Raw genomic sequence first — 26,660 nt, forward strand, 5'->3', positions numbered from 1 at the left:
CCCTCTTATGTCACCGAATAGCAAATTAGTTCTCAGAATTCCAGAGGCCGAGCTTTGCTATAGCGAAGACGCCGACGTCACAGAGGGGGAGCCCACGTGACGGTGGCGGAGCAGGCCGTACCATCGTTGGGAGTCCGGGGAGGGAGGGCCATTGTCTGCCCCCTCTATCCTGGAACCAGAACCTCCAAATCCGAGATGCCCAACCTATTAGAGCCCCTAAATTTGCTGGATTGTGAAAAAATATTATGTATTTGAGGGCTTTTTACGGGCCAGGAAATGCAAAAGTCCCTGAGAGTTGACACTGAGTCCTCCCCTGCCATGTTGCAGTGGTGAAGTCCGAAGCTCAAATTCCGAGAATTGAGCTCTGTTGATTCTTAGAACTGGGGTTCTTAGAAGTGGTGATGCAAGAAGTTTCTAGGAAAGGCCGGACACCAGGTGATTATTGCTGTTGCTGCCGCCGCTGCTGCTGCTGCCGCCGCCGCCGCTGTTGCCGCTGGTGCCGCTGCCGCCGCCGCTGCTCATGATCATTATTTTACCTTTTAATTCTTTTTTTTCCGCTCTTGCCAAATGCTTTGGCTCCAAGTTTCCTATGTGTATCTATTGATATAAATGTATATATTTATTTATTCTAGCTGTCAGGTGTTAAAATAAATGCCGAAGATTAGTCCCACGTCTCTCCCACTCTAGGATACAGATTTTTTTTATGTATTTATTATTTTATTCTTGTTGTCTTTAAGTGAGTCGGCCGGTTGGGGAGGCTTTTGCCACCCTCCCTTGTGTTGTTTTGGTTTTCGGAAAGGAGGTGGAGGAAAGGAAGGAGGGGAGTTAAGGGGCGGCTGGAGTAGAGAGGACGAGACAGTGTTTGGGGGGTGATCCGAGCCGGTCTAGGGGCTGTCTGGCCCTAAACCGCGGAGAGGACGCGCGCTCGCGCTCTCGCTCTTTCTGCTGCCTGCTTGCGTACGGCTTGTGATCTCGCTGGATTCGTGCGGCTGTGTTTTTTTGTTTTTTGTTTTTTTTTTCCACTCTTTTCTAGCTTGCAAACTGCCTTCTTTGCTAACTATGCTCCAGCCTCCGCTTCCCTTCCTCCCTCCACCTTTCCCTCTCCTCTTCTTCCATCCCCTCTCGCGTCCTTCTTAGTAACTCCGGGGAGGCCAGGAGGGAGGCTTCCTGCTCGCTCGCCCCGCTGGCTCCCTTCCACCGCCCTCGGTCCTCTAGATGCACTGCCTCCGAGCTGAGATTTGGGAAGAAAAATGCAAGCGAACTCCTCATTGTTTTTTCTTTTTTTTCTTTTTACGGGTTTTTAATTTGTTTTTTATCCTCCTAAAACCCAGATGAAGTATAGTTTTTACTCTTTCTTTCAGAACTGTGATCTTCCTAATCAGATGCGAATGTTTTGGTGTCCCCTTCTTCTGTGTTTTAGGGGAGGTTTAGCTTGCCTGGGGGCGGGGATGTTGAATACTTTGAAAATTATTCTTTCTTGGTTGCAGTTGAGGGAGTTGGGAACCCCCGCGTGCTCTCTCTCCCCATCCTAAGGAGAGAAGCAGATGGCGGGACAAGGATTATTTTGGGGGGGAAAGGGGTACGCATTTGCACCTGCGGTGCTGTTCAGCGTGTGGGGACTTCGGGAGCCTTCATAGGACAGCCCAGCCGAGCAGAAAGGTGGCGGGATTTCTTGGCGGTCGCGGTGTTTGTATTTTGGGCACTGCGTGACTCGGTGTTAGCTCCCAATGGCTGTTCCCCCTCGTTCCTAAATTTTATTTCTCCATGGTGCAAGCTCTGTAAAATGACAACTACGGGCCGGAGAGGAGCCGACGTCAGGCTTCAAATTCCCGAGGTCTTTGCATTGGGCAAGGGAAAAAACAAAACAGCCCCAGCCCGCGTTCCTTACGTGTAAGAACCGGGAGGAGAGAAGGGCACTTTGTGGTCCTGGCCAGGCGACCCAGCGCGGGAGGAGGGGACGCGGGCGCGAAAGGGAGATCTTTGTGAGTGATTTTGCAAAAACGGATTGCGAGGTTGGTTGGATTTGCAACCTGTGGCTCTCCTCGAGGGAGTAGGAATGGGAGAAGGAGGCGGCGGCGGCGGCGGCGGCCCGGGGCGGGAGCGGGTAGGGAGTTGGAGACTCGGAAGTCGAATGACTGATCCTGGGGGCAGTTGGAGCAGGGGGCGGCGGGGGGGGGGGGCACCCGCTGCCGGCTGTAGTGTGGTAAATGTCTTGAAGACTGTGGATTGCGTTGCCTGTATGATGGTGTTCTTGGAACTCTAGCGAAAAATGGAATAGTTTTGCAACCATGAGTTTTAAAGCTTCCCCATGGAAAACAAGAACACAACAGATTTTAAAAGAGTGAAAAAGACCCCTTTTATCTTGAATCCCTCCTCACAATAGTTTAGACTTGGTGGTGGGGTCCTGACAGCTGAGCAGGGAGAATGACCCTAAACAAGGTACTGAAAGTCCAGAGCTATTACTGGATCCCTGACCATCTCAGAGAACTGGTCATTTCTACCCCCCTCCCAATTGATTTACTCTTTTATGGAGTCCTCCCACCCCCAGTCAGTTTATAGTTTTTAGTAGAAAAATTTTGTAATTTTTTTGAATAAAGTGGATGTCAGTAGATGTTTGTTTTTTTTTTACTGTCCGGAAAAAAAAAAGTGGGGCAGGAGAGAAGGAACCAGGGAAAGGGCTGTTTAGAAATACAGTTTGTGGCTCTGAGCGATGCCACCGGCTTCCTCTACAGAGACAGCCGGTTTCCCTTTTTCTTTGCAAGGTGTGTGTGTGGTTTTAATAAATAACTTTAAAAAAATAAGGGGGGGAGGGTGGCGATAAGACTCATCAGGAGACAGGTATCTGTTTTGCTCACTATTTACTACCAAGAGCCTTTGGCACTGGAACAGAACCTCGTAAATCTGCAGCCCAAGTTGAAGTTCATCTGGCCCTAGTCCACACGCTATTCCTGGAGGTAGCAAACATGAGCTCAAAGGAATGAGGTGAAATCACATTCTCGCTTTAAAATATATACTTTTTTTTTTTAAAGGAGAAAAGATATTTGTCTCCGGGGGAGGAGGAAGTGGATAAAGAGCACCAGGAGAAGGGCATTCCCTTGCTAAAATGACTGTAGTTAGTCTTCAAGCCAAAATAGAAACCTGTAGATAGGGAAGTGGTACCCCCTCCCCATTGATAAATAGAAGTTTTCAATATCTTACTATTTGGAAGACTTTCTAATACAGCAGGCCCAATCACTGGCTGATTTTAAGGATCTGTTGATAATGACAATAAGGCTAGATGCTGTTTGTTAAAATTAGGCAACTTGAAGGAGAAGGCAGCCAGTGGAAGCGAGAATTCTCCAATTGGCCTTTTCCTCTGTGCTCAGTTTCGAAGGGTTTTTTTTACCCCATGCTTTCTTGAAAAAATCATCCAATTCATTCTGGGTTTGGTGGACAGGGGTAGAACTCTAAACTCTTAAATTGTTTGCTGAGCCTTGAAAAGTTCTAGTTGTTGGTTGAGTAAGTGGTAGCCATGACTAGATGTCAAAATCCTTCCTTCCCTCTCTCCCTTGCGGGGTAGCCATACTCACAACCCCGCATTGTTGTGTAAAACTTAAGATTCAGTGGAGGTGGTGCAGCAGCGCCACCCCTTGGGGAATGGAACTCTCTAGGTGCACAAGTCAAATATTTGAAAAATATTGTGAAATGATCTCATGAGGAATTTTTTCCTTTCGGAAGGGGAGATAAAACTAACTTTTTTAAAAGAAGAGGACTTCGCAGTTGATCTCTCAAATAAGAAGGGAAGAAGTTACTTCTCAGCTAGGATGGTGTCATATAATAGGCAAAGTAGTTTGAATAAGAGTGTGTCTCTGTGTGTACAAACCAGGAAGGGGGAGGGTTGTCTAGTTGGCTTTAAGTAAGCGAGTTCTCCAGGAGGAAGTAGCCCCCCTTCCCGCTGGACTTGTCTTCTCAGGGCACCTGACATCTGCTGCCTGTCTGACATCGAGAGAAGGAATGTTTTAGTGTAAATACCCATAGTGACTGGAAGCCCTGTCGTTTTGCTGGCGGTGATGGTGGTGTATGTGGGGGATGGATTCGGGACTGAAGTTAGAGGACTGCACGGGGCTGTATTTGTCTGGTCTGTGGGTGGGTTTGGAGACCACTGGGAGTTAAAGTCGTGTGATGAGTGCCAGTTTTCTGCACTGCGCAACAAGTGGGAGCGCCGCCGCAGTGATCCCAGTGAAGGTGCCGTGTTGTGGCCAAGCTGCCGATTTCTCTTCGCCCCACTGGAAGCCAGAACAGGCATCTCCCAACCCTCTCTGTCTCTCGGTAGGAGATCAGGGGCCTCATCAAAAGACCGAATTCATTCCCTCTTCCTCCGTTCCTGGCTTTGCGGAACGCTGTAAACGCGGGTTGGCCCCTGGCGTGGCCTCCAGGGACCCCCTTTTTTTTGCGGGGATCTGGAGTTTATTCTGGACTTTCTTTGCCTGTCGACCAGTGTTTGGCGGGGAGCTGGGCTAAATGCTGTCGATTGCCATTCTGCTTTCTGAAGACTAGCGCACCCTTTCCTTTCCCTTTTCAATACATTCACCCTTTCCTGCTGGAAAAATCAACTACAGGATCTCAGCTCCAGATAATATGTTGTGGTTGCTAGAGTCGTGAGCATCGCGAAGAACGGAATTACATCTAGTAAATAAAATGTTTTCCAGCTTTGTCTAAGAAGGCAACCCCTCCCCCTAAGAGGCAAAAAAATAAAAATTTAAAAAATAAAATAAAAAGAGAGCGCGAAAAAGAAAGGGTAGCCGGGCGTGGAATGCTGTGGCTGCGCGGTGATTTTCGGACAGACTGAGTCTGCCACCTAGTGATAGGTCTTGGCTGAGATCCCCACCTTGGGCGGTGGGTGACAGTGTCACCTCAGGTCTGCCAGTATCCCAGCCAGGTGCTAGGACTGACTGCTGGGAGGATACTCTTCCAAAGCTTCTGTAAGGCGGATGAAAAGTAGAAAGCTCCCGGATGCTTGCCCAGTCCAGCGTTGCTTAGTGATGGCCATTTGCCTCCAAGAAGAGAACCACAAAATAACCCATTTTAATTATACTACCTTCCTATTGCTGTGGCCTCTCTGGGTGGGGTGGGGTGGAGTAGTGGAAAGATGACATGGGGGCTCCAGGACATACAACTGTTCACAACTGAGGAAACAGGCCTGCTGAGGGGACCTGTTAATAGTGAGATAGTGACCTAGCCTGGGCCAGATTTTAAGCTTCTGAAAATCCAAGTCAGTGACTGAAAGTCAAAGGCAAGTTTATCTCTGCTCCTTTAAGGTATCTAAGAGAAGGAACAGCTTTGATTCAGAGAGCTTTGATTCCAACCTCTTAGGTCACTGTCTTTGGAAACGGTTCTCTAGCTGTCTTGGAGGAATTGATTTATAAAGTTTAGTCTAAGATTTTCAGTAACTTACATGAAAACCCTACAGTTGTACTGACCGAGTGAGGGTGAGAGTCTCAGATCTTTGTGTGGGGGGTGATATATATGTTAGATACTGGGTAAGGCATAGTCCCCAGACATGCCGAGATGCACCTTGATGCACCCGAGTCTTACATTTGGATACTGAAATCCCTTTCTATCCCCTTCTTTCAAAACTTTGCTAAATGGCTTGGAAAGAAATCAGTTGTGGGTGGGTCATATGGACCGCCAGAGTGTAATCCTCGTAAAATGTATGCCACAGTACCTTCACAGATAAAAACTTAAAGTGGCAAACGTGCGTCCGTGTCCTGGCGGCCCCTAGCGACCGCCGGCACCCGCACTCGCAGGAGACGCTGTCCTCTCCAACCTTCCTGGTCCGCAGGAATCGAGTTTATCCTCTCCCACTATGGGAGCTGTTAGAGGCCACGTCGGAGAAACGCACCTCTGTTAAGGTTGGAAACAAATCTGGGGACGTGTTTGAAGAGCGGTCAAGTTTGACTCATCCCTTTCCAAGGACAGTTAGTGCCTTCCATCTTCATTAACGTGAATAAAGACCTTGGCTGACTTCTGTCCAGATCGGATTTTTAAAGGCATTGTTTGCTGGGGAAGATCATGCCGCTCCCTTCCCCCGTCAGCCTTTTTGCAAAGGCCGAGCGGGTCCAGCCAGAATGGCTGAGATATCTTTGCTCGGGGTCGTGGCTTGCTGGCATTGTCTGCCGGCACTTTCTGGAAGGCTGTCGCAAGCTGAGAGCATGGGGAGCGTCCCTTCTGCAGCTCCTCTTCAGATCTTGCTGATAAAACACATCCCTCTATTTTTATTGCATTTCCTAGAAGCTTGCAGACTTGCAAGAGCGCTGTTGTCAGGAAACATGGTAGAAATGAAAGGCAGGACAGAATGTCCGTGAACATCTCGGTCACCCAAAACTACTGCCGAGGCTACCGCGTTATCAAGTTCGCTTTCATCTACTGTCGACTCCCCGCCTCCTGCCCCCCAGGAAGGGCGCGAAGAGTGTCCCTCACAGAACAACAACAACTCCGCAGTTTGACCCCACCTCCTACCGCAGGACCACTGTGGCTGGACCCAAGGAGTTCCTTAGCTGAGGTGCTGCGGAGAAAGGGAGAGCTCCTCCGGCAGGAACCCTGATGCGGGTTTCACTGCGGCAGCTCCAGGCTTATTAAAATTCCTCGTCCCTGCCCCTAAACATTGCTTTGTATTTCCACATTCTCCTTTGGATTTCTCAACGAGTTATTGGAGTTATTAGATTACCAATAATCCAACGGCCGGCCGGGATTGGGCGGGGGATGAGGGGGGCGGGGTGGAGGACAGAGTTCTCCAAATCCCGAGGCTGTCGAAACTAGGTCAATGGGAAGGAAGGAGGGGCGGGGCAACAAGGGGGTTGTTGGTTTCAAGACTTGATGGGACGGCTCCCTCTAGTGTTAAGTAGCGGTAAAACATGATTAGGTTTGAGCTCCCGAAACCACGGGACTCCTAATTTCCAATAAGTGCATTTACTTAATTTTAATTTCCCTTCCTGGATTCTCACTACGTCCTATATTAAATTTCAGCCTTCGCTTTCACCATTATTCCACTGAGTGAAAGGATGAGAAAGCCTCAAAGAATTTTATGAGGCTGGAGAGGCCGGGTCTTTATGAACGGACCATGGCATGGCTGATGGGGTTGCGCCGGGCAGTGAGTAGCCAACGCCAGTTTTAAAGCCCAGCTGTGGCCTTAAAGGCTGCGTCTTTTCCATCCCAAGTTCCCAAGCTCCGGCCCCCCGAAAGCGACTCTTGGATGCTGCTACTGAGATAATTAGGAGAGGGCCCCAGGGGTTATAATTCTGAGGAAGGCCATGGGAAGGCGATGCAACCTTGGAGCGCGCCCGTGCGCTCGGTGGGGTCAGCATCTGGGCCTCTGCTGAATCCTAACCATGTCTCCACCGGGTTTCGGGGAAATCTAATTCGGAAATACCGAAACCTGGCCAGTTACATCCTGGCGGCTCCTATTCTGAAGACTTTGGGCGGAAACCCAGCAGAGCTGGGTTCCCCTACTTGCCAACGTAGGCGGAAAGGGCTTTCGGTTTAGTTTTTGTCCAATTCGGCTGGGGCGCGCTAGATGGAGACCCTAAGCCCTAGGGATTCCATCTTTTAGACCTTGGCGTATCGCCTACTCACCCTCTTAAAAAGGGATTTAGGGACCAAGCGAAAAGAGAAAAAAATAAATGACGCCCCAGGCAAATAAACGCCAGAATTCGGCAACTTGAAGTTATGAAATGAGCCTCGGACTGTACCCGAAATTCTGGGTTCTAGACCGGTTCTGCTACTAACTTGTCTGACTCTCCCCATTTATAAAATTGCTGTGGGGGACGGGTTGGACTAGGCGAGCTGTAAGAGTCCCTGGATCTGGCGCGGCCGAGGGATTTAGGGGAAAGTGTGCGGTATTCTCCACAAGCCTCCCCGGGCGGCCCCGCCCCCCTTCCCCGGGGTGAATCCCCCGCGGCCCGCGGCGCAGGCAGCGATCCTGGAGGCCGTCGGGGACCTGCAGCTTCCTGGAAAGTTACTTCTCGTTGGAGCCGGCGATAGGCAGAGAATGTTCTGTGAAATCCGCTGAGCTTAGATTGACTACGTTCCGGGAATGAGAGGGCTGTGCCATTCCCCTCACTGCCCCCTGCCTTGACGGCGTAACAGGAAAAGAAAAAGGCACACACAATGTTAGTTACTGAGGTGCACGAAAAGTTTTATCTGAATGCAACCAAATTAAGGGCTGCTACGGTAGTACCACGGGGTCTCAGCCGAGGCTGCGGGGGCTTGGAGGTGGATGGGCAGCGGTGGTGGTACAACGCCCCCCGGTGGGCAGTCCATGGCGGACAGGTACGGTATAGTGGAGGTGGGCGAATCTGGGCGGTTTGTTTCCGCGTGCAGGGCTCGGGTTTGTTCCCTTGCGTGAGCGAGAGAATGGGGCTGCCTAGTGTCCCCAGAGGGGAGGAGAGAGGAAAGGATGGCGTCTTTGTATTGGTTCGCTCTTGGAATCCCGCTTCTGCCCTCCTCTCATCTCCTCTTTTGTTTTTTTTGTCATTTCTGCTGTCTTAACTTTCTTTCTTTCTTTCTTTCTTTCTTTCTTTCTTTCTTTCTCTCTCTCTCTCTCTCTCTCTTTCTCTCTCTTTCTTTCTTTCTTTCTTTCTTTCTTTCTTTCTTTCTTTCTTTCTCTTTATCTCTTTTTTCTTTCCCATACCCATTAAAGGATCTGCCTTCTCCTGAAGGTGTCTAAGTTTAAAGCACCAAAGGAGAGAAAGTATGCAGGGGAGGGAGGTTGGAGAAGACAACCTTTAACTCTCGCTTGGTAGTTTTCTGTGGCAGGGGCGGGGTTGGGGCCAGGGGGCCAGGTCTGGGCCCAGGCCTTTCCTTGCAGCTGTCAGTTTCTCTCGCGGAGCTCCGCTTCTGGATTGTTTTTGTGGGATGAGTCTTGTGTGTGGCATTGGTGAGTTGTCTGAAGCTAGCAGACAGGTTTGTCCAGAGCTTACTGGTGATTAGTTTTGAGATGTTAGGCAAGGCTTATCCCCTGGAGCCTCAGTGTCCTCCCCAGTAAATCAGGGCTGTTATAAGGATCAGATACAGTAATGGACTGGGAAGAACTGAGTAGTCTGTAAAAAAACAAACCAAATACTAGTGGTACCTCCACACCTGCAGCATCTAGAGGGAAGCCAGTCTCCCACACCCACCATAACCCACACATTCACTACTTGAGGGGCCTCCTGAGGCATAGCTGTGTAGGAAGGAATGGACTTAATAAGGACATGGGCCTAAGTATATGTGCATTTGTTTTTGGCCAACCCAGGCAGAGGTTTTGGGTGAAAAGGGCCCAGCCCAAAGTAGGGCTGATAGTAGACCCAGGGGAATAGTTTTGTTTGTTTCAATACAAATTTGGAGCGAATCATTGCCAAGTGTCGAGGTGAAATCGCAAATCTGGGCTTCCTGTGGTTCCAAAAGTGTATGACTGAAAATCTGCGGGCGAGCCGGTGGTTTGGGCTAGCTGAAGGACAGTTGTGGGTATTTGAGAAGTGTTTAGGGATCTCTTCCATGAGGGAAAAGGAGAGCGTTTATAAATAAACTGCACATGCCTTTAGCATTCTTTTTCAAAGGAGACAATCATTGAACTTTGGTTAGGACCAATTTAGGTGTATCTCTCTTTGCCCATTTTGAGTGAGTATGACAAGAGGAAATAGGTTCTTTCGTCTTTTTTTCTGTCCTCTCCCTCCCCCCATTTTCTTCCCCCTATCTCCCACTCACTCACACGCATACCTATCCTTGAAGCCGATGAGATTGAGTGACTGGCACTTGGGACCACAGAGAAATGTCAGAGTTTTTGGTTACAGACTCAAGGAAACCTCTCATTTTAGAGTGCTCATTTGGTAAGACTCAGCAGCCTGGAATGGGGGCAAAGTGTTTGTGTGGGGGAAGGAACTTAGAAACGAGATTCACCCACATCAGGGTGCCGTCTTGCATGTTCTGCGGCACGTAGGCTGACTTGGAAAGGGTCAGGAATTTGAGCCAGAAGACCTAGGGCCAGGCTGCTCACTGTCTATGCGGCCTAACATGACCTCCCTGGCCTCAGGCCCCGTCACCCGGAAGAGAGCTCTCAGGCCTAGGCTTAAATAAAGGGGGGTAGGGGTGGGGTAGGGAAGGGGGATTAGATATTATTTTGTTCTGCAGCCCAGGTACAATCGTAAAGGAAAGTCTTCCACGTGTGCTTTAAATTATTTTGTTTTAGAGAAGCTAGTTTGGAGAAGGTACCTATTTCATGAAGGCTCCCTGGCCAGTCTCATCTAAATAAAATCTTTCACCAGCAGGGGGAAGCACAGACTTGGAAAATTGTGGCATTGTATCTGGTCTTAGACCTAGGAGGGAAAGGAGAGGATACTTTTAAACGGAAGGCAAAGATTCTTGAGAAAAGCATAGATATGCCATCTCAGGTTGTATTCTGCAGATTCTGTATTCAGTCTTAAGTGTGTCAGACAGTCCGAAAGTACTTCCCGGCTGTTTGTCCTGGGCAAGCCACTTGAATCCGAGTCTCAGTTTTGTCACCAGTGAAGTTGGGAGAAAGATATTGACCTTGTTGGCCTTGTGGAATCATTCTAAGACTTGAAAGGTAATACTTTAGCCACTTTTGAAAAGCGTTCAAATGTTTTAGGCCCCTTAAGGATCATCCTCATTAATGCTGAATTTTTTCTTTCTTTACATTTTTTTCTTTCCCATAAATTCAGTGGCTTTGGGGTGGTATACATTTTTTTTTTTTACATTGAGAAAGGATGCATATGTGTATACGTGTATGTAATTAATATATATAATGTATCCCCAGTACTCAGGATATAAACCCGGCTCTGGGTGCCAGTTGTTTTCGTAAGAGTAGATCTGGAAAAAATGCTTGCTAGCTTATGGTGAAACCGCACCAGCTGGCAGGCTGCAGCCATCAAAGTAAAACTAAACACGTGTGTCCTAAAATAAGACTTTAGTGGACAATCTTACGTTCATTAAATTAATTTTTTTTCTCTTCCCTGTAGGTTTTAAGCAAAAATTTGGACTGTGAATCAAAGCATTGGGTAAGTAAATGGAATTATATGCTTTAAATTTTGGGGAAAAAACTGTTTCTTTTGAATTTGGCAATGCATATGTTTCTGTGAACTTGACCACTTTTCATTTAGATAAGGTAAAGGAGAGCTGATTCCCTTTCCATTGCTTCCATCCCTTGTTCTCTACCCCTGCATTAGACGATCTTAACACTTGTGGCGTCATCATTCATTCCTGTACTTACTTCTTAGCACAAATTAACTTAGCCACCTGCTACATACCAGCAATGTACTTGAGCTACATTGAGATCATTCTAAAGCCTAAGAGTGGAGAAATGAAATATTGATGAGAATAGCTATAATTTTTTTAGAACCTAGACTTTGGATCAGGAACATATCTCTAATTTTTACAACTGCTGTCATTTTGGGAAACCAAAGCCCAGAAACATTGAGCAGTTTGCTCCAAGTCACACAGCTAAAAACAAGTCAAAGCTATCATGCTCACCTTTAGAGCTTGGTTTCTCACCCCTGTCATCCCCTCACTGCCTCTCACTGCTGGCAGAGTATTTGGTATATGTGGGCAAAACACTCAAGAACATTCTTTCCCTTCCCCTTTTCTATAAAGGGCCTTTTCAGTTCCAACTTGTTGAATAAAAATTATTCTCCCAGTTTTATAGGTGTGAACAGTAGTGCCCAGAGATGAGCCATGTATTGGTTAAAGACCAAACACAAGGGGCCTCAGTTTGCATTCCGTATGTTGGCAGGCTGAAGAAACTGGTAAGCGCGAAACAGGTTCTGGAGAACTAACAGGATTTTGACCCTTCTTGGCAGGTGAAGACAAAATGGCCTCGCCAGCTGACAGCTGTATCCAGTTCACCCGCCATGCCAGCGACGTTCTTCTCAACCTTAATCGCCTCCGGAGCCGTGACATCTTGACTGATGTTGTCATAGTGGTGAGCCGTGAGCAGTTTAGAGCCCATAAGACAGTCCTCATGGCCTGCAGGTGAGGGTCTGGAAGGGAAAGGGAGCTGGCTACAGGGGGAGCGTTGGCGCTGGCAGCAAGCGAGGCAGAGTGTGCGGGCGAGGCAGAGTGTGCGGGCGAGGCAGAGCCTGTGGGCCTTCTGCTGTGTTTGGGATCACGGGCCTCCTGCTGTGTTTGGGATCACGTCTCCTTTGTGTCCGATCTCCAGCATAGGGCCCGGCACAGTCGGTTCCCAGAAAGAGAACGCATGCACACACCTTTAGAGAAGAGAGAGTTTCTGTTCCCCTGGAACAGAGGGAGAAGAAATCAGATACTGTTTCAAGAGAGGATGTGTTTGGGGCAAACGTGGAGAATAACTTCTGTTCACACGTGAAAACATGAAAAGTGAAAGATGCTAAAAATATGAAATCTTTTGCTGTTTTATTCCATAACTGTATTTTACACGTGGCTGTATTTCCATGGATAAGTCAGTGAGAGTGAGCCAGCTCTGTCTTCATGTTTGTCAAGGACTTCAAGGATTGAGAGAAATTTTATATTATATCAGCTCCCTGGATCTTCATAGTGGCCTGTGTTATGGATGGCATGATTGCCTCCATTTTGTAGATGACAAAACAAGGACACTCGTAGGTGAACTGATGTAGAGGTGGAGATCTTGATGCTAGTAGAGAACTTATTCTACATCCATAATAAGCACCTGTTTTTGTTGTTTGTTAGTTTGGGTTTTTTTTTAGTGGTGGAGAGAATAGGTTTATAGAGATAAAAGTGTAATGGTTAATGGTAACCGAGTGCTTACTAGGTGCCAGGCATCATTCTGTCCCTTTTACACGTTCATTCTTGCCACAACCCTGTGAGGTAGACACAGTTGTCCCGCTTTGCAGATGAGAAACCCAAGGCTTCGAGAAGGAAAGTCTCTTACCCAAGGTTATATTGCTTCTTACTGTTTGGAGTGAGGTTCACTTCTGGTAACAAACCCAGAAGAAGTAGAATTGAGATGGCAGCCCAGAATCCTGCCTTCTAACTCAGGGCTCGTTCCTCTGCCAGACAATGTGGTACCCGGAGGCATGGCTTCAAGGTGGACTTGCATCTTCTAGGAATATATTGACGTTGTGATAGTCGATAGGCTTTTAGAAAAAAGTCAGTAGAATGTAGATGTAGGCATCATTTTATTTATTTGACATCATTGCCCAACTTGGTTTAAAAAGAAAATACAATAAGGGTTTGAAAATGAGAATAAAGTGATGGAAAAAGGGAAAGGCTTATCCCAAAGATACAGACTAAAATATTTACTACAAATGAGGGTTACATTTAACTCTAGGCATCTCTGCAGTTAACATTAAAGGGCAAGTAGTTTCTGGGCCTTTGGGCCTTTGAGAGAATCACTTAACCCTCTCTGATCTTAGTTCCCCCCTTTGGAAAGGGGGAGAATGATAGTGTCTACCTGGTAAGGTTGTGAGGAACACAGGATAATGTTTGAACAGTGCTGACTGACTCACGGATATTTAGGAAGCACTCCATAAATGGCACCATTATTAATTGCCACGGAAGTTTTGGAGCCAGGGTCTGGAGAGAGGGGCTGCATGCGGTGCTGACTGCAATTGCCGGCTGAGTCTGTGTCTGCTACAGTGAGATGTTTGTTTGCTTTACAGCGGCCTGTTCTACAGCATCTTCACAGACCAGTTGAAATGCAACCTTAGTGTGATCAATCTCGATCCTGAGATCAACCCTGAGGGGTTCTGCATCCTCTTGGATTTCATGTACACATCTCGGCTCAATCTGAGGGAAGGCAACATTATGGCCGTGATGGCCACAGCTATGTACCTGCAGATGGAGCATGTCGTGGACACTTGCCGGAAGTTTATCAAGGCCAGGTGAGCTGCCACTGGATGGAAGCCTTGGAAATGAAAGAGATCAGAAGCCCTTGATAATGCATGCATACAGAAAAAATAATTTTCTATAATGTACCACAACCTACATTTCATTTTTTTTTTTTGCACACTTCTGTCCTCATGAACGCTTGTGCTCCAGGCTGACTGAACTCCTTACTGCTCTCCAGATACGTCTTTTTTACCCTTACCTCCCAGCTTTCTCCCATTCATTTCATATGCCCTTTGCACACACCCATCCTGCAGGGCTATGCTCGGAAGCCAGCTTCTCTGTAGATGTTTTTATGATGATCACTCAGCTCTTTCTTCAGTTCTTCCTCTGTGTCCTAAAGCCTTTTTTTGCCTGTCCTTTAGATTGTCTGTCTATTTTAACTAAGTCCCTCTCCACGGGCTAGGAAGACATACCAATTACTTAAAGGTAAAGAGTCTGAGAGCCAATGAAGCGAGGAGCTTGGTGTGGAGCCATGTGATTTACTGCTCTGGGATGATTGTAGCCATTCTCAAACAGAAGGGATTCTAGCCTCTGGTTCAGGCGTCCCCAAACTACGGCCCGCGGGCCGCATGTGGCCCCCTGAGGCCATTTATCTGGCCCCCCCGCCGCACTCCCGGAAGGGGCACCTCTTTCATTGGTGGTCAGTGAGAGGAGCACTGTATGTGGTGGCCCTCCAACGGTCTGAGGGACAGTGAACTGGCCCCCTGTGTAAAAAGTTTGGGGACCTCTGCTCTGGTTGAACCCCTCCAGGAACCAGGGGTGCAGTGTTCCCAGAGCCATGTAGTCGACCTTGGACAGTCAGAAAGCTCCTCTTTATGGAGAGTTGAAATGGCTCCCTTAAACTTTATTCATCAGTTCTAGCTCTGTTAACTGTGATCATGTTTGAGCTGGCCTGTTTTTTGCCTACATAATGTCTCTTCAAGTGTATCAACTAGAGCTCTTTGTCTCCTGTGGGTGAGAATGGTGGCAAGATCATCACTGCCATCATTTGTGAGTACTTTCTCTAGGTCAGGCCCTGTGCTTGGAGTGGTTAAGTAACTTGCTCTAGGTCACATAGCTGCTATGTGGCTCAGCTGGGATTGGAAATCAGGTCTGGCTGCTTCAGAGTCAGGGCTTTCCGCGGAAGCAATGCCACCTGCTGTCTGAAGAGCACTTCCCTGCGACTCTACTCCAGTGCCTTCCTCGCAGGATACCAGCCTGTCTATGGCCCTGTGTATATGTGGTGCCAGAATTGTATAAATTCTCCCCTCCCTGAGCCTGTCTCCACGTGAATAAAGTGAGACAGTAATACCCGCCTTCCCTTCCTTGCAAGATTTTGCACAGGTGAGATGAGATAAGGTCTCTGAAAGCTTTCAGTTCTGTAATAATCCAGAGAATTCCAGATTCACATCCCTAGCTACATATGTGCCTTAAACATACAAGATCAGGTGTCAACAGTCACCAGGGGTGTGGGTGACACTCTTCTCTTCTCTGGGCCTTATTTCCCCAACTGTGGGCTAGATTGCTAGACTCCACGCGGTGACTTGCGATTGCAACTATTTCCCTGCTCCAGAGCCACGTCCCCTATGTCTACCTAACCCAAGCACAACTGTGCTTACAGAGATGAGTGTCATTTGGAAGGTCGTCTGTTTAATAGTTCCAATCTGAAGACCCGTGTCCCCTTTCCTTTTCTCCTGCAGTGAAGCAGAGATGGTTCCTGCCATCAAGCCTCCCCGTGAAGAATTCCTGAACAGCCGGATGCTGATGCCCCAAGACATCATGGCCTATCGGGGCCGTGAGGTGGTGGAGAACAGCCTGCCCCTGAGGAACCCCCCTGCGTGTGAGAGCAGAGCCTTTGCCCCCAGCCTGTACAATGGCCTGTCCACACCGCCAGCCTCTTACCCCATGTACAGCCACCTCCCCGTCAGCAGTTTCCTGTTCTCTGATGAGGAGCTGCGCGATGTCCGGATGCCCGTGGCCAACCCCTTCCCCAAGGAGCGGGCTCTCCCCTGCGACAGTGCCAGGCCAGTCCCTGGGGAGTATAGCCGGCTGGCCATGGAGATAGCACCCAGTGTGTGCCACAGCAACATTTATTCACCCAAGGAGGCAGCCCCAGAGGAGGCACGGAGTGACATGCACTACAGTGTGGCTGAGGGCCCCAAGCCAGCTGCCCCCTCTGCCCGGAATGCCCCATACTTCCCCTGTGATAAGGCTGGCAAGGAGGAAGAGAGACCCTCCTCAGAGGATGAAATTGCCCTGCACTTTGAGCCCCCCAATGCACCCCTCAACCGGAAGGGTCTGGTTAGTCCACAGAGCCCCCAGAAGTCTGACTGCCAGCCCAACTCGCCCACGGAGTCCTGTAGCAGCAAGAACGCCTGCATCCTGCAGGCCTCCGGCTCCCCTCCAGCCAAGAGTCCCACTGACCCCAAAGCCTGCAACTGGAAGAAATACAAGTTTATTGTGCTCAACAGCCTCAACCAGAATGCCAAACCAGAGGGGCCCGAGCAGACCGAGCTGGGCCACCTTTCTCCTCAAGCCTACACTGCCCCGCCGCCCTGCCAGCCACCCATGGAGCCCGAGAGCCTTGACCTCCAGTCCCCAACTAAGCTCAGTGCCAATGGGGAGGACTCCACCATCCCGCAGGCCAGCCGGCTCAACAACATCGTCAACAGGTGATTTCAGGCGCAGTCCAGGCTTAGCGTCAGGGGTTATTGGGCAGAGTTTCAGGGTCACTTCTTCTGATGGATGCAGGGGCTGTGTCCTTTCCTTGCCTGAAATGCTGAGCGTATTAGAGGTGCAGGATAAGTGCCTAATGATTGAATTAGCCTAAGTAAAGAAGGCTTTTAAGCATCCTAGCAAGCAAGAGGATTTCTTGTATGGTAGAAGAGCAGTCCTTGTGGTCTTGGTGCGGTGGGGGATGTTCATTCTCGCTTTGGACCGAGGAAGACTCCAGGCTGCAGATGCAGGACTGAGGGGAAGAAACTCAGTCCAGCTGCGGGGACCAGTGGAGGGCACCACTCTGCTCCAGCGGCTGAGGCTCTCTTCTCCACTTGCAGGTCCTTGACGGGCTCCCCCCGCAGCAGCGGCAGCGAGAGCCACTCTCCGCTCTACCTGCACCCCCCCAAGTGCACGTCCTGCGGCTCTCAGTCCCCACAGCACGCGGAGATGTGCCTCCACACCGCTGGCCCCACGTTCCCAGAGGAGATGGGAGAGACCCAGTCTGAGTATTCGGATTCCAGCTGTGGTGAGTTCCTTCCCCTCCTTCCCTGGCCAGGGAGAGGGCCGGCCCCTGCCCCTACCTCTATGGGGTTTTCCTTCCATTTTATTTATGCTGTTGTCACTGATTGGGAGAAACTCTGGATTGGAAGTCCATTGGCACCAGTTGATCGCCCCACTCTTGACCTCTTAGGGAACTGGGCTGACCAAAGCAGGGGATAGGGTTGTTAGAATTAATATGGGGTAATAGAGAATGCCTAAACAGATTTTATAGCATCATTTCAGAAAAGGTAGCTTGTGGGGCTGGCTGTAACTTCCAAAGCTTTCTTAGCCCCTCTGGACCCAAACTTCTGGTGTGGGATATACGTGCATGTTAGTGCACCTGCTAGGTTGTCCACCCCATAAGGGGAAGCATCTGGCTTGATTTATCCTATGGCTCCCATAGGTCCTAGTGAGTCTCTAGAACAGAGAGGGTACTCGATACATGTTAGCTGAATTAGATTGTGATACATGCGACCTAAATTATTCAACTGATGTTTCTGTATAGTTTGTGTTTGACATCCCCAGTGTTTACCAGATGAGAAAGTCTGTATCTTCCTGCAGCTCTGGCTGCAGTAATATTTCCCACTAATACCGAATCAGCAGTGAGCCACCATGATGTGCCATTTTCAAATTGTTAAAACAAAAGAAAAAACAGATTAGTTGCACTGAGAGGTTTGGCACAGGGTTGCGGAACTATAGCTGGAGAGCGAGGACTGCCCCCCGCCCGCACCCCCATCCCCCCAGCCATTTGCTTTTGTTCTGCACTCCAAGATCTTCTCTCTGGGCCTCTGTTTCTATTTTACCATCATCTTTGGTTTCCCAATCTCACAGAAGTTTTGGGGAGACATGCAATGCAGATCGGCACAAGGGTGACCATATTTGTCAATCATCCTTCCAGTGACTTCAAAGTATCACTGAATTTTATTTGTATCTTGCATTCCTTTGATGCTTTGTGTTATATAATGCACTTCTATGAAGCAGGTAGGACAGGGGTTTATCATCCTGATTTTAGAGATTGAGACACCCAGAGAGGCACAGGGACACGAAGGGCCTTGCCAAGAGCATCTGTGGACGAATGCAGATAGAACTATGAACTGACTAGAAAAGTCAGCTTCCAGCACTCACCAGAGCAGGGAGAGCCCGTGGAGCTTTCTTTAGGCTGGCGGAGGTCTGTGGGTACCTGCTGGTTGGACCTTCCTTCCGGACCTTAATCCTTAAATCTGTCTCCTTTCTCCTCCATAACTGAGACTCTAAAATCTACAGATTGTAGACTTCCCACAGGTCCTTCGCTCTGGGCTCTGCTCTCTATTGGTTGGGCAGGGGTCCTGAGGGTAGCTACAGAGGTGAGGGGTCTTGGAGTCCTACCTCCCTTCCTTGTGCTGACACTGGTGTCCCCTCCCACCCTCTGACAGAGAACGGGGCCTTCTTCTGCAATGAGTGTGACTGCCGCTTCTCTGAGGAGGCCTCGCTCAAGAGGCACACGCTGCAGACCCACAGTGACAAACCCTACAAGTGTGACCGCTGCCAGGCCTCCTTCCGCTACAAGGGCAACCTCGCCAGCCACAAGACCGTCCACACGGGTATGGCCCCGCCCACTGCGCTGAGCCCGCCAGGGGGACTGGGGTCAGGAGAGGGAGACGGTTCCAGAGAAAGCGGTCTGGGAGCGCGGTCCCCGGTGGGGTGAGGCAGCCAGCAGGCCCCGTCCTGGCCGGAACGAGGGCCCTACCCCTGTCCCGTCTTTGCTTAGTGACTCGTCCACTTCCTGTGTCCTTTGTCTTTCCTCTGAATCGCTCTGTCCTGCTTCTCTACTCTGCTGGAGTCAGAAGTGTTAATCCCACGGTCAAGGGGGAGAAACTAAGGCTGAGAGATTCAGTTTTTGTAAAGCTAGGAAAAAACAAAACAAAACTAAAGGCCTCTTGATTTCCTCCCAGGGCTTATTCCTTATCAACTCACATTCCAGGTAGCTTCTAATAACCTGATTGTTGTCCAAAGTTGACTCTCTTGGTATTTTAAATGGATCCTTTATCCCAGAAACTTTCCATGAAGGAAGGCACAGCCCTTCTCTCGGTTTCCTCTGTCTGAGCATCTACTCCACAGGCCCCACCTCTCTTGCAAATGGAATCCAGCTGTAGTTGCCGCAAGCGGAAAAGCATGTTTGTTCTAAGAGAGAAACTGGAGCAGCCTGATGGTATCTCCCTGCTGAGTGGGTTGGCTATTGAATCAGTCTTATCCAAGCAAAGAGCTAGGAGAGCCTTCCCAGGTCATCTAAATTTGCCCCTTGGGATCCAGACAGGGAAACTGAGGCCCAGAGAAGGAGAGCGGCTTTTCCAAGTCCCGCTGTTAGATAATCCTAAGACAAAGCTGGTTCCAAGGCCTCCTGGGACCTCGTTCTCTCCCTGTCCTATACCCACCATTGCTCCTCCTCCTCCACGCTTCTCGATTGTGACCCGGGTGCTGGAGTGTGTGTATCGGGGAGTGGGCAGGCCAGAAGGCAGGCTTCTGAACCCTCTCTTTGACATCTTCCAAGGGATAGAAAGTTGAGTGGCCCTGGAAAGGGCAGCTTACTTTGAAATCCAGGGGCCAGGGACTATGGCGACCTCCACTGAGTACAGCTATCCTTTTTCTCTTTCTCTCGGTAATAGGTGAGAAACCGTATCGTTGTAACATCTGTGGGGCCCAGTTCAACCGGCCGGCGAACCTGAAAACACATACTCGAATTCACTCTGGAGAGAAGCCCTACAAATGCGAGACCTGCGGGGCCCGATTCGTGCAGGTGAGCAGGGGGTGTGGGGAACGGACCCCTCAAGCTCTGTGTGCAGCTGCTGAGGGACACCCCAACACAGCCCCTAATGCTTTGCTTCCCCACTCAGGTGGCCCACCTCCGTGCCCACGTGCTCATCCACACTGGCGAGAAGCCCTATCCGTGTGAAATCTGTGGCACCCGCTTCCGGCACCTTCAGACTCTGAAGAGCCACCTGCGAATCCACACGGGAGAGAAACCTTACCATGTAAGGGAGCCGTTGTGGCTGCCGGCTGGCCTGGGAGGGACAGGGAGCTGGGGGCGTGGGCCAGCAGAGCTGTTTGCTCCCATCTCAAGCATAGAGTGGGATCTTCTGCTGATCATAAGACCTGGATTTGGGCCTGATTTTCCAAGATACCCTGCTTGACATTGGCCTGGGCCTCAGTTTGCTCATCCTTAAAGTGGGGGTACTGGGCTAGGTGATCCGGGTCTTAGGAGAGAGGTCTGGACTGTGTATACATAGATAGTGGAGTTTTTTGTTCATTCCACAAATGCTTACTGAGTGCTTACAGCACTCCTCTGTGCTGGGCTTAACGTCCACTCCAGTGGAGCTAAGGAGTTTAAGGAGGAGCAGCCATAGGAGTAGAAGGAGAACCGGAAGAATGTGGTGACATAAAATAAAACAGACAAAAGGCCGTTTCAAGTAGGAGCAGATGGCCTGCCCCAAGGATGCCGTGAGCTGCCCATCAGAATCTCGTTCCAGAGCAGGGACTCGGCACACTGGGGCTCGTGGGCTAATTTTTTAACATTCCGTGATTCAACAATGGTTTTTATATATTTAAGCGTCTAAAAAAATTTTGATAAAATGTAAATTTCTAAGTCTGTGACGTTTTATTGGAACACAGCCATGTTCCCTGTGTACGTATTGTCGGTGGTTGCTTTTACACCACAGCAGCAAGAGCGGAGTCATGTCGGGGCACATAACCTTTCCCACAAAGCCCACAATGATTACCGTCTGGCTCTACAGAAAGAGTGTGCGGATCTCTGCTGTAGAGGGGAAGCTATTGGCCAGGCAGCTGAGATAGCTGGGTTCTTATTCTGACTCTGGGCAAACCCCAAGCCCCTCACTGGGCTGCAGTTTTCTATCTTTCTGACGACGAGGATGCTGTAGATGAGCCGTGTTCAAACTGTGCTTAGTCACTGAGGTTCTGAAGCCTCTTGTGCCTTTCCAGTTTCCACTGAATTTGAACAGAGAGGCCCTGGCTCACGAGTGTGGAAACCACTGGCCTGGACGATGCTGGCTCTGATGAGCTGATGGCATCACTCTATGTAGTGATGAGCACAAGAACAAACCAATGAAGGGTTAACCCCCATCACAAATGTTAACAGAAAATGTGGTTATTTTCATTGGTTTGTTTATCAGGCCTTGAGTGGATATCTTCTTACTCGCTGTTTGCTCTTGGGCACGTTAGTTATCCGCTCAGTACCTTAATTTCCTCACCTGTAAAAGGAGCCCGTAATAGGACCCATCCCATAGACCTGTATTTTGTAAATGAATTCACTCAAGTGTACAGAATGGTGCTTGGCATACAGTGAGAGGACACTAAATATTTGCTATTATAATCATCCGCTGGAAGTTTAGAGGCACGGATATCCGAGTTAAGAGTGACCTGCAGAGTGTATGATTCAGTCCCTCATAAAGAGAAGCCAAGGCCCAGAGAGAGAAATGACGCCCTCCTGACACACGGCAGAGGGTGGCGGGGCTGAGCCCCGTTTCTCCCGAGACTAAGGCACTTTTTAGTCACTCCCCTATTCGTTCTAGTTTGGATTTCTCTGAACTTATTTCCATTTTTACTTTAAATACATATTCTCTGTATGAACATATCTTATTGTACTTTTATTTGAGAATAGTTTTAAAGTTAGAGAAAAGTTGCCAAGGGGTATAGAGTTCCCATGTGCACCCAGTTTCCCCTGCTCTTAGCATCTACATTAGATGATATATTTGTCACAACTAATGAACCCATAATGATGTTAGAATAAACCAAAGTCCATACTTTATTTGGATTTTCTTACTTTTTACCAAAATTGTCCGTTTCCTATTACAGGATGGCACCCAGATTACCCCATTTAGTCATTCAGTTTACTTTTAAGTAACTTGTCCACTAAAATTGTTACTATCCATCCATTGAATCAAAGAAAGAAACAGCACTACTTGGTGAGGCCTTGTTAGCTCACCTGAAGTATGCACACTAAGAAGGAATATCCAGTAATTGCATTTTTAAGGACTATCTTAGACTCGATAATTTTCACAAATTCAGACTTTTGTAGACTGTTTGTCCAAATGTGTTTACATTTAATGTATAATTGCCTAAGGTGTATTCTGCTAGATACTAGGACGATGATAAAGTTTAGTAAGAAGTGGTCACTGCTGTCAAATCATCCCTCACCTGATAAGGCAAGGCTAAAAATCTTACAGAGGTTTCAAAGGAAAGAGAGATTCTCTTCATTCTAGAGAGATTATTAAATTTAGGGAAGTTTGCATCTGAACTGCATTTTTGGATGAGCCATGAGTTTACGGAATTAAGTCAGGAGAGATAGCTTAAGCAGGAGAAAAGTATGAACAACATTTTGGAAGGAGCAGAGAAATATTTGCATAAAGCTTATTAGTCCCTTAGTTGGACCCTGGATTCAGATGGGTCCTTAACCTGGCCATGGAGAAGGAAGATCTGCCCTGACATTCTCAGGGAGAAGCTCTTTCTCTGGGTCTCTGAACAATGACAGGTTTCTTGAGTCGGTGACAGCTAACAGTTTACCTCTGGTTTTCCTTCAGTGCGAGAAGTGTAACCTGCATTTCCGTCACAAAAGCCAGCTGCGTCTTCACTTGCGCCAGAAGCATGGCGCCATCACCAACACCAAGGTGCAATACCGCGTGTCTGCCACTGACCTGCCCCCGGAGCTCCCCAAAGCCTGCTGAAGCATGGAGTGTTGATGCTTTCCACTCGAGCCCCCTTCTCAGAATCTACCCGAAGGATACTGTAACAATGTTCATCCCATGATGTAGTGCCTCTTTCATCCACTAGTGCAAAATCATAGCTGGGGGTGGGGGGTGGGGGGCGGGGCGTGGGGACCGGGAGCCAAGACAGCTCCCCTTCCCTCACTGCCGTCAAACATTAAGAAAATAATATTGCTTCTTCTCCTATGTGTAAAGCGAACCATGTCAGCAAAAAGCAAAATCATTTTGTATATCCAAGTGGGGGAGTATGCAAAGGTTCTGACTTGACTTAGTCTGCAAAAATGAGGAATGTATATGTTTTGTGGGAACAGATGTTTCTTTTGTATGTAAATGTGTTTTCTTTTAAAAGAAGAGATTTCGGTATGTTATCAAACAGAGGGCTTTAATTTTTTTAACCAAAGGTGAAGGAATATATGGCAAAGTTGTAAATATATAAATATATATATATAAAATAAATATATATAAACCTAAAAAAGATATATTAAAAATATAAAGTTGCGTTAAAGGCTCGATTTTGTATCTGCAGGCAGACACGGATCTGAGAATCTTTATTGAGAAAGAGCACTTAAGAGAATATTTTAAGTATTGCATCTGTATAAGTAAGAAAATATTTTGTCTAAAATGCCTCAGTGTATTTGTATTTTTTTGCAAGTGAAGGTTTACAATTTACAAAGTGTGTATTAAAAAAAAAGAACAAAAAAAGCTGCAGAAGGAAAATGTGTAGTTTTTGTTCTAGTTTCCGGTTTGTATATACTAATACAACGTGTCCTACGGTGCCTTTTACATGGAAGTTTTCAACGATGGACGAGCACGCCATCCCTTTCTGAAGTGTAGGCAGACACAGGGACTTGAAGTTGTCACTAACTAAGCTCTCTTTGGGAATGTTTGTCTCATCCATCACATTCTGCATCATGCTTGTGTTATAACTACTCCGGAGACAGGGTTTGGCTGTGTCTAAACTGCATTACCACGTTGTAAAATATAGCTGTACAAATACAAGAATAAAATGTTGAAAAGTCAAGTCTTTCCTTGTGTTGGAATCGGGACTTGAATGGGTCTGTTCTTCCCTTCTCTGAACCTAGTGGGAAGTGCTTAGCGAGGGTAGCAGCTGCTGGCTGGGGAAGTCTTGGAAAGGCTGAGGTTGGGGCTTGCTCCTGGGCGCTGGGCAGGGACCCACCTTGGCTCCCAGCACCAGAGCCGACTGCAGACTCCAGCCCTGGTCAGGAAGAGATTTGGTGGGGGGTTCTGGGTAGACCGCTCACCTCTGGCTGGTTCCCTTCTCTTTGTTTGTTTGCTTCACTCAGAGCTCTAGGCAAAGCTTTAGATTACTATAGTTCTAGCCTTTCTGACACAAGGGTATATGAGTCTTTTCCTCCTCCGGGCTTTGGAGAATTTGCCCGTTCTGGGATGTGAGAGAGTCCATTTTGCTTCCTGGCTTCATAAACAATTTCTCTCTGCATGGGTCCAGGGGATGGTTTGAAGGCCTCTGGCCCCAGTCAGAGATTTCTCAGCCTTGGTGTATTTTTGGTATCTGCTGAGTGGTTGACAAACATCTATAGACTTGGAAGCTTTATAAATGGATACTAGCCAAGCAAACCTCCATTCCTGTAGAAGTACTCTTGCCCAAAGAACTCTGAGGTGGAGGTCAGCCACCTCCTCCTGTCTGATTGGGCACAATCGTTATCCTCTGGGTCCTCTTCCCAACCTACCCATGAAGGGGTTGGGTTCTCTAGATCGCTTATGATTCCACGATTCAGACATAAATTTCACCTAGCTTACTTTGGCACCCAGTGTTCTTTTACCTCAAAAAACCCCAAGGATCAAGTTTGATTGATGAGACCTAAGAATGGTGAGGACAAGTGTGGTCCTGGCCCCTGGCCCGGAGGAGAAAGTCGGCACAGCGCCCCCTTCCTGTTCCTACCTGGCAGTGGGGCGGGGACACGGCACAGAGCCTTCCCTGGGCCCTCAGGCCCTGGCCGGGGGCGGTGTCCCTTGGCAGTGCCTCTGCAGCAGGCTCTGAGCACGTGCTGGGAAGCTTACGGGAGCTGACCACCCAAAGCCCCAGAGAGAGCCTCAGAAAGTCACACCACCCTCTGCCAGCCGCATGGCCTTCCAGCTCAGGTTTCCTTTGAAACTGACTTTAAAGGACTTGCCAGCTCGAGGCCTCAGCTCACCCTGCTCTTTGAAAAAGGAGAAAACGATCCCTCGGCTCCCATAGAAACTTGGCAAAAGAACTTCAAAAACAGACAGCTTCAGGAATGATAATTCACAGGCTGGCCCCAGGGCCCTCTTGGCTCCCTGAGGGACTCTGGGTTTGTTTATATATCATTACTGTTTAATAAAGAGACTAGGGGTGAGGCAGACAGTGTGGGTGGCTTCAAGTTCAAACAAAAGGGAAGATCAAAGAATGAGTAACTGTAGCCAATTGACAATCAATAACAAGTAAAAAGCAAACAATCTCTAAACAGATAAGCTGGGGCAAAGGGAATAGAGAATTTTTATTACAAAAGCGTGACGTGAATGCAACTTTTCACAAATACATAACTTTCAAAACAGGGGCGCCTGAGGTTTTTCTCTACATTGTGGGATTTTTAAGGGGAAGGTTTCTCAGGACCAGGGTGGTAGTTGAAGGGTAAAACCCAGAGTCACGGGGTGGTTAGAATTAGGCAGAGCTGCTTAGAAGCTGGAAGGGATGCGGGATGATAAGGATCACTTAATTCAGATCTGTCATCCACCCATGACAGGACTGAGGCAGGAGCCAGGCAGGAACTGGTCGACCGTCACAGGCGCGCTGGGGCACACTGGGACAGAGAGCCGAGCCAGGCTTCTGCTCCTTACCCCAGCCCGAGAGAAGGAGGAACAGAGACAAATGTTCCCGTTTTAGAAATAAGGACACGGAGACAGGGACTTGTCTGAGGTTACTGCAGCCAAGTAGCGGCCAACTAGTCTGAGTTCGCACAACTGGTGTGAAACTGGGAAAACTTCAATCATCTTCTTTTCTTGAGGAACATGAGCTGGGATCTGGGTTCCCATTTCTCTCTCTGTCACTCAAAGTAATAACTGTATTAAGCAGGGATAATGACGTCTTACCTTTGTGAGGTGCTTATGATTTTCAAAGCACTTTTGTGTCAATGATCACATTCAATTCTCATAGCCACCCCCCCATTAGCAGAGGTGACAGGGAGTGGAAACCACACACCCACCTCAGAAACTCCAGGCCACAGGCAGTGCCCCAGGAGTCACAATTGAACTGGGGGCCCCTAAAAACACATCAAACTGCACCCACCCACAGAAACTGTTCCACAAGAACCTGCTTTGCACTCACTCAGCCCCTGCTGGAGTCAGAACTGGCAGCCAGAGTCCGTATCACGTGACCCACCTCCCTGACCGCTGGTTTGTCTAAGGATGCACACTGGACCCAAAGCCAACCAACCACGGCCTGGTCTGTGGCCAACTATGTGTGGCATGTCAAGTGCTGCCTAAATAGGGGGTGCTAGGTTGGCCCCCGAAGATGACGTGTGCTTGTAATTTGTAGTGAAACATGAAAACAACCAGCCAGCCCAGTGTTTCTCAAGCTTCGGTCATTTGTGGTCCACCTGCATGACTTGGCTGTAGCGTCACGTGAGTGGTCATGTACTACAGTGGTCCCTCATCTATCGCGGAGGTTAGGTTCCTAACCCCCTGAGATAGGCGAAAATCTGCCAAGTAGCAACCTTATATTTATTTTATTATTTATATATAATTTTAAAGCTTTTTTTTTTTTTAATTTTTTTATTTATTTTATTTTATTTTTTTAAAATTTTATTCATTCAT

At 48.3% G+C, this 26,660-nt stretch overlaps 1 protein-coding gene across 6 annotated transcripts; it reads left to right on the plus strand.

The window, feature by feature from the left end:
- Nucleotides 1–376: 376 nt before the first annotated feature.
- BCL6 (BCL6 transcription repressor) lies at nucleotides 377–22,903 on the plus strand. 6 transcript variants are annotated; one of them, XM_066240835.1, is made up of 10 exons: nucleotides 377–435; nucleotides 10,995–11,033; nucleotides 11,832–12,003; nucleotides 13,629–13,850; nucleotides 15,537–16,508; nucleotides 16,893–17,080; nucleotides 18,507–18,674; nucleotides 19,737–19,867; nucleotides 19,965–20,102; nucleotides 22,665–22,903. In XM_066240835.1, the coding sequence occupies exons 3-10, from the start codon at nucleotides 11,843–11,845 to the stop codon at nucleotides 22,806–22,808; spliced, it is 2,124 nt and encodes a 707-aa protein (XP_066096932.1). In that variant the 5' UTR covers nucleotides 377–435; nucleotides 10,995–11,033; nucleotides 11,832–11,842; the 3' UTR covers nucleotides 22,809–22,903. The 6 variants fall into 6 exon arrangements, with proteins under 6 accessions (XP_066096932.1, XP_066096936.1, XP_066096938.1 ...); XM_066240839.1 differs by lacking the exon at nucleotides 377–435 and adding an exon at nucleotides 492–2,012; XM_066240841.1 differs by lacking the exon at nucleotides 377–435 and adding an exon at nucleotides 492–1,982.
- The last annotated feature ends 3,757 nt before the right edge of the window (nucleotides 22,904–26,660 follow it).

The sequence above is a fragment of the Saccopteryx bilineata genome, chromosome 8, assembly GCF_036850765.1.
Source record: "Saccopteryx bilineata isolate mSacBil1 chromosome 8, mSacBil1_pri_phased_curated, whole genome shotgun sequence".
Taxonomy (NCBI): domain Eukaryota; kingdom Metazoa; phylum Chordata; class Mammalia; order Chiroptera; family Emballonuridae; genus Saccopteryx; species Saccopteryx bilineata.

Bases quoted from the DNA above. Each gene is read 5' to 3' on its own strand.
- BCL6 (XM_066240835.1), top strand. From the start codon at position 11,843: ATGGCCTCGCCAGCTGACAGCTGTATCCAGTTCACCCGCCATGCCAGC. The intron at 19,868-19,964 runs GTGAGCAGGGGG...TTCCCCACTCAG, and splicing joins GCGGGGCCCGATTCGTGCAG to GTGGCCCACCTCCGTGCCCA. The intron at 20,103-22,664 runs GTAAGGGAGCCG...GTTTTCCTTCAG, and splicing joins CGGGAGAGAAACCTTACCAT to TGCGAGAAGTGTAACCTGCA.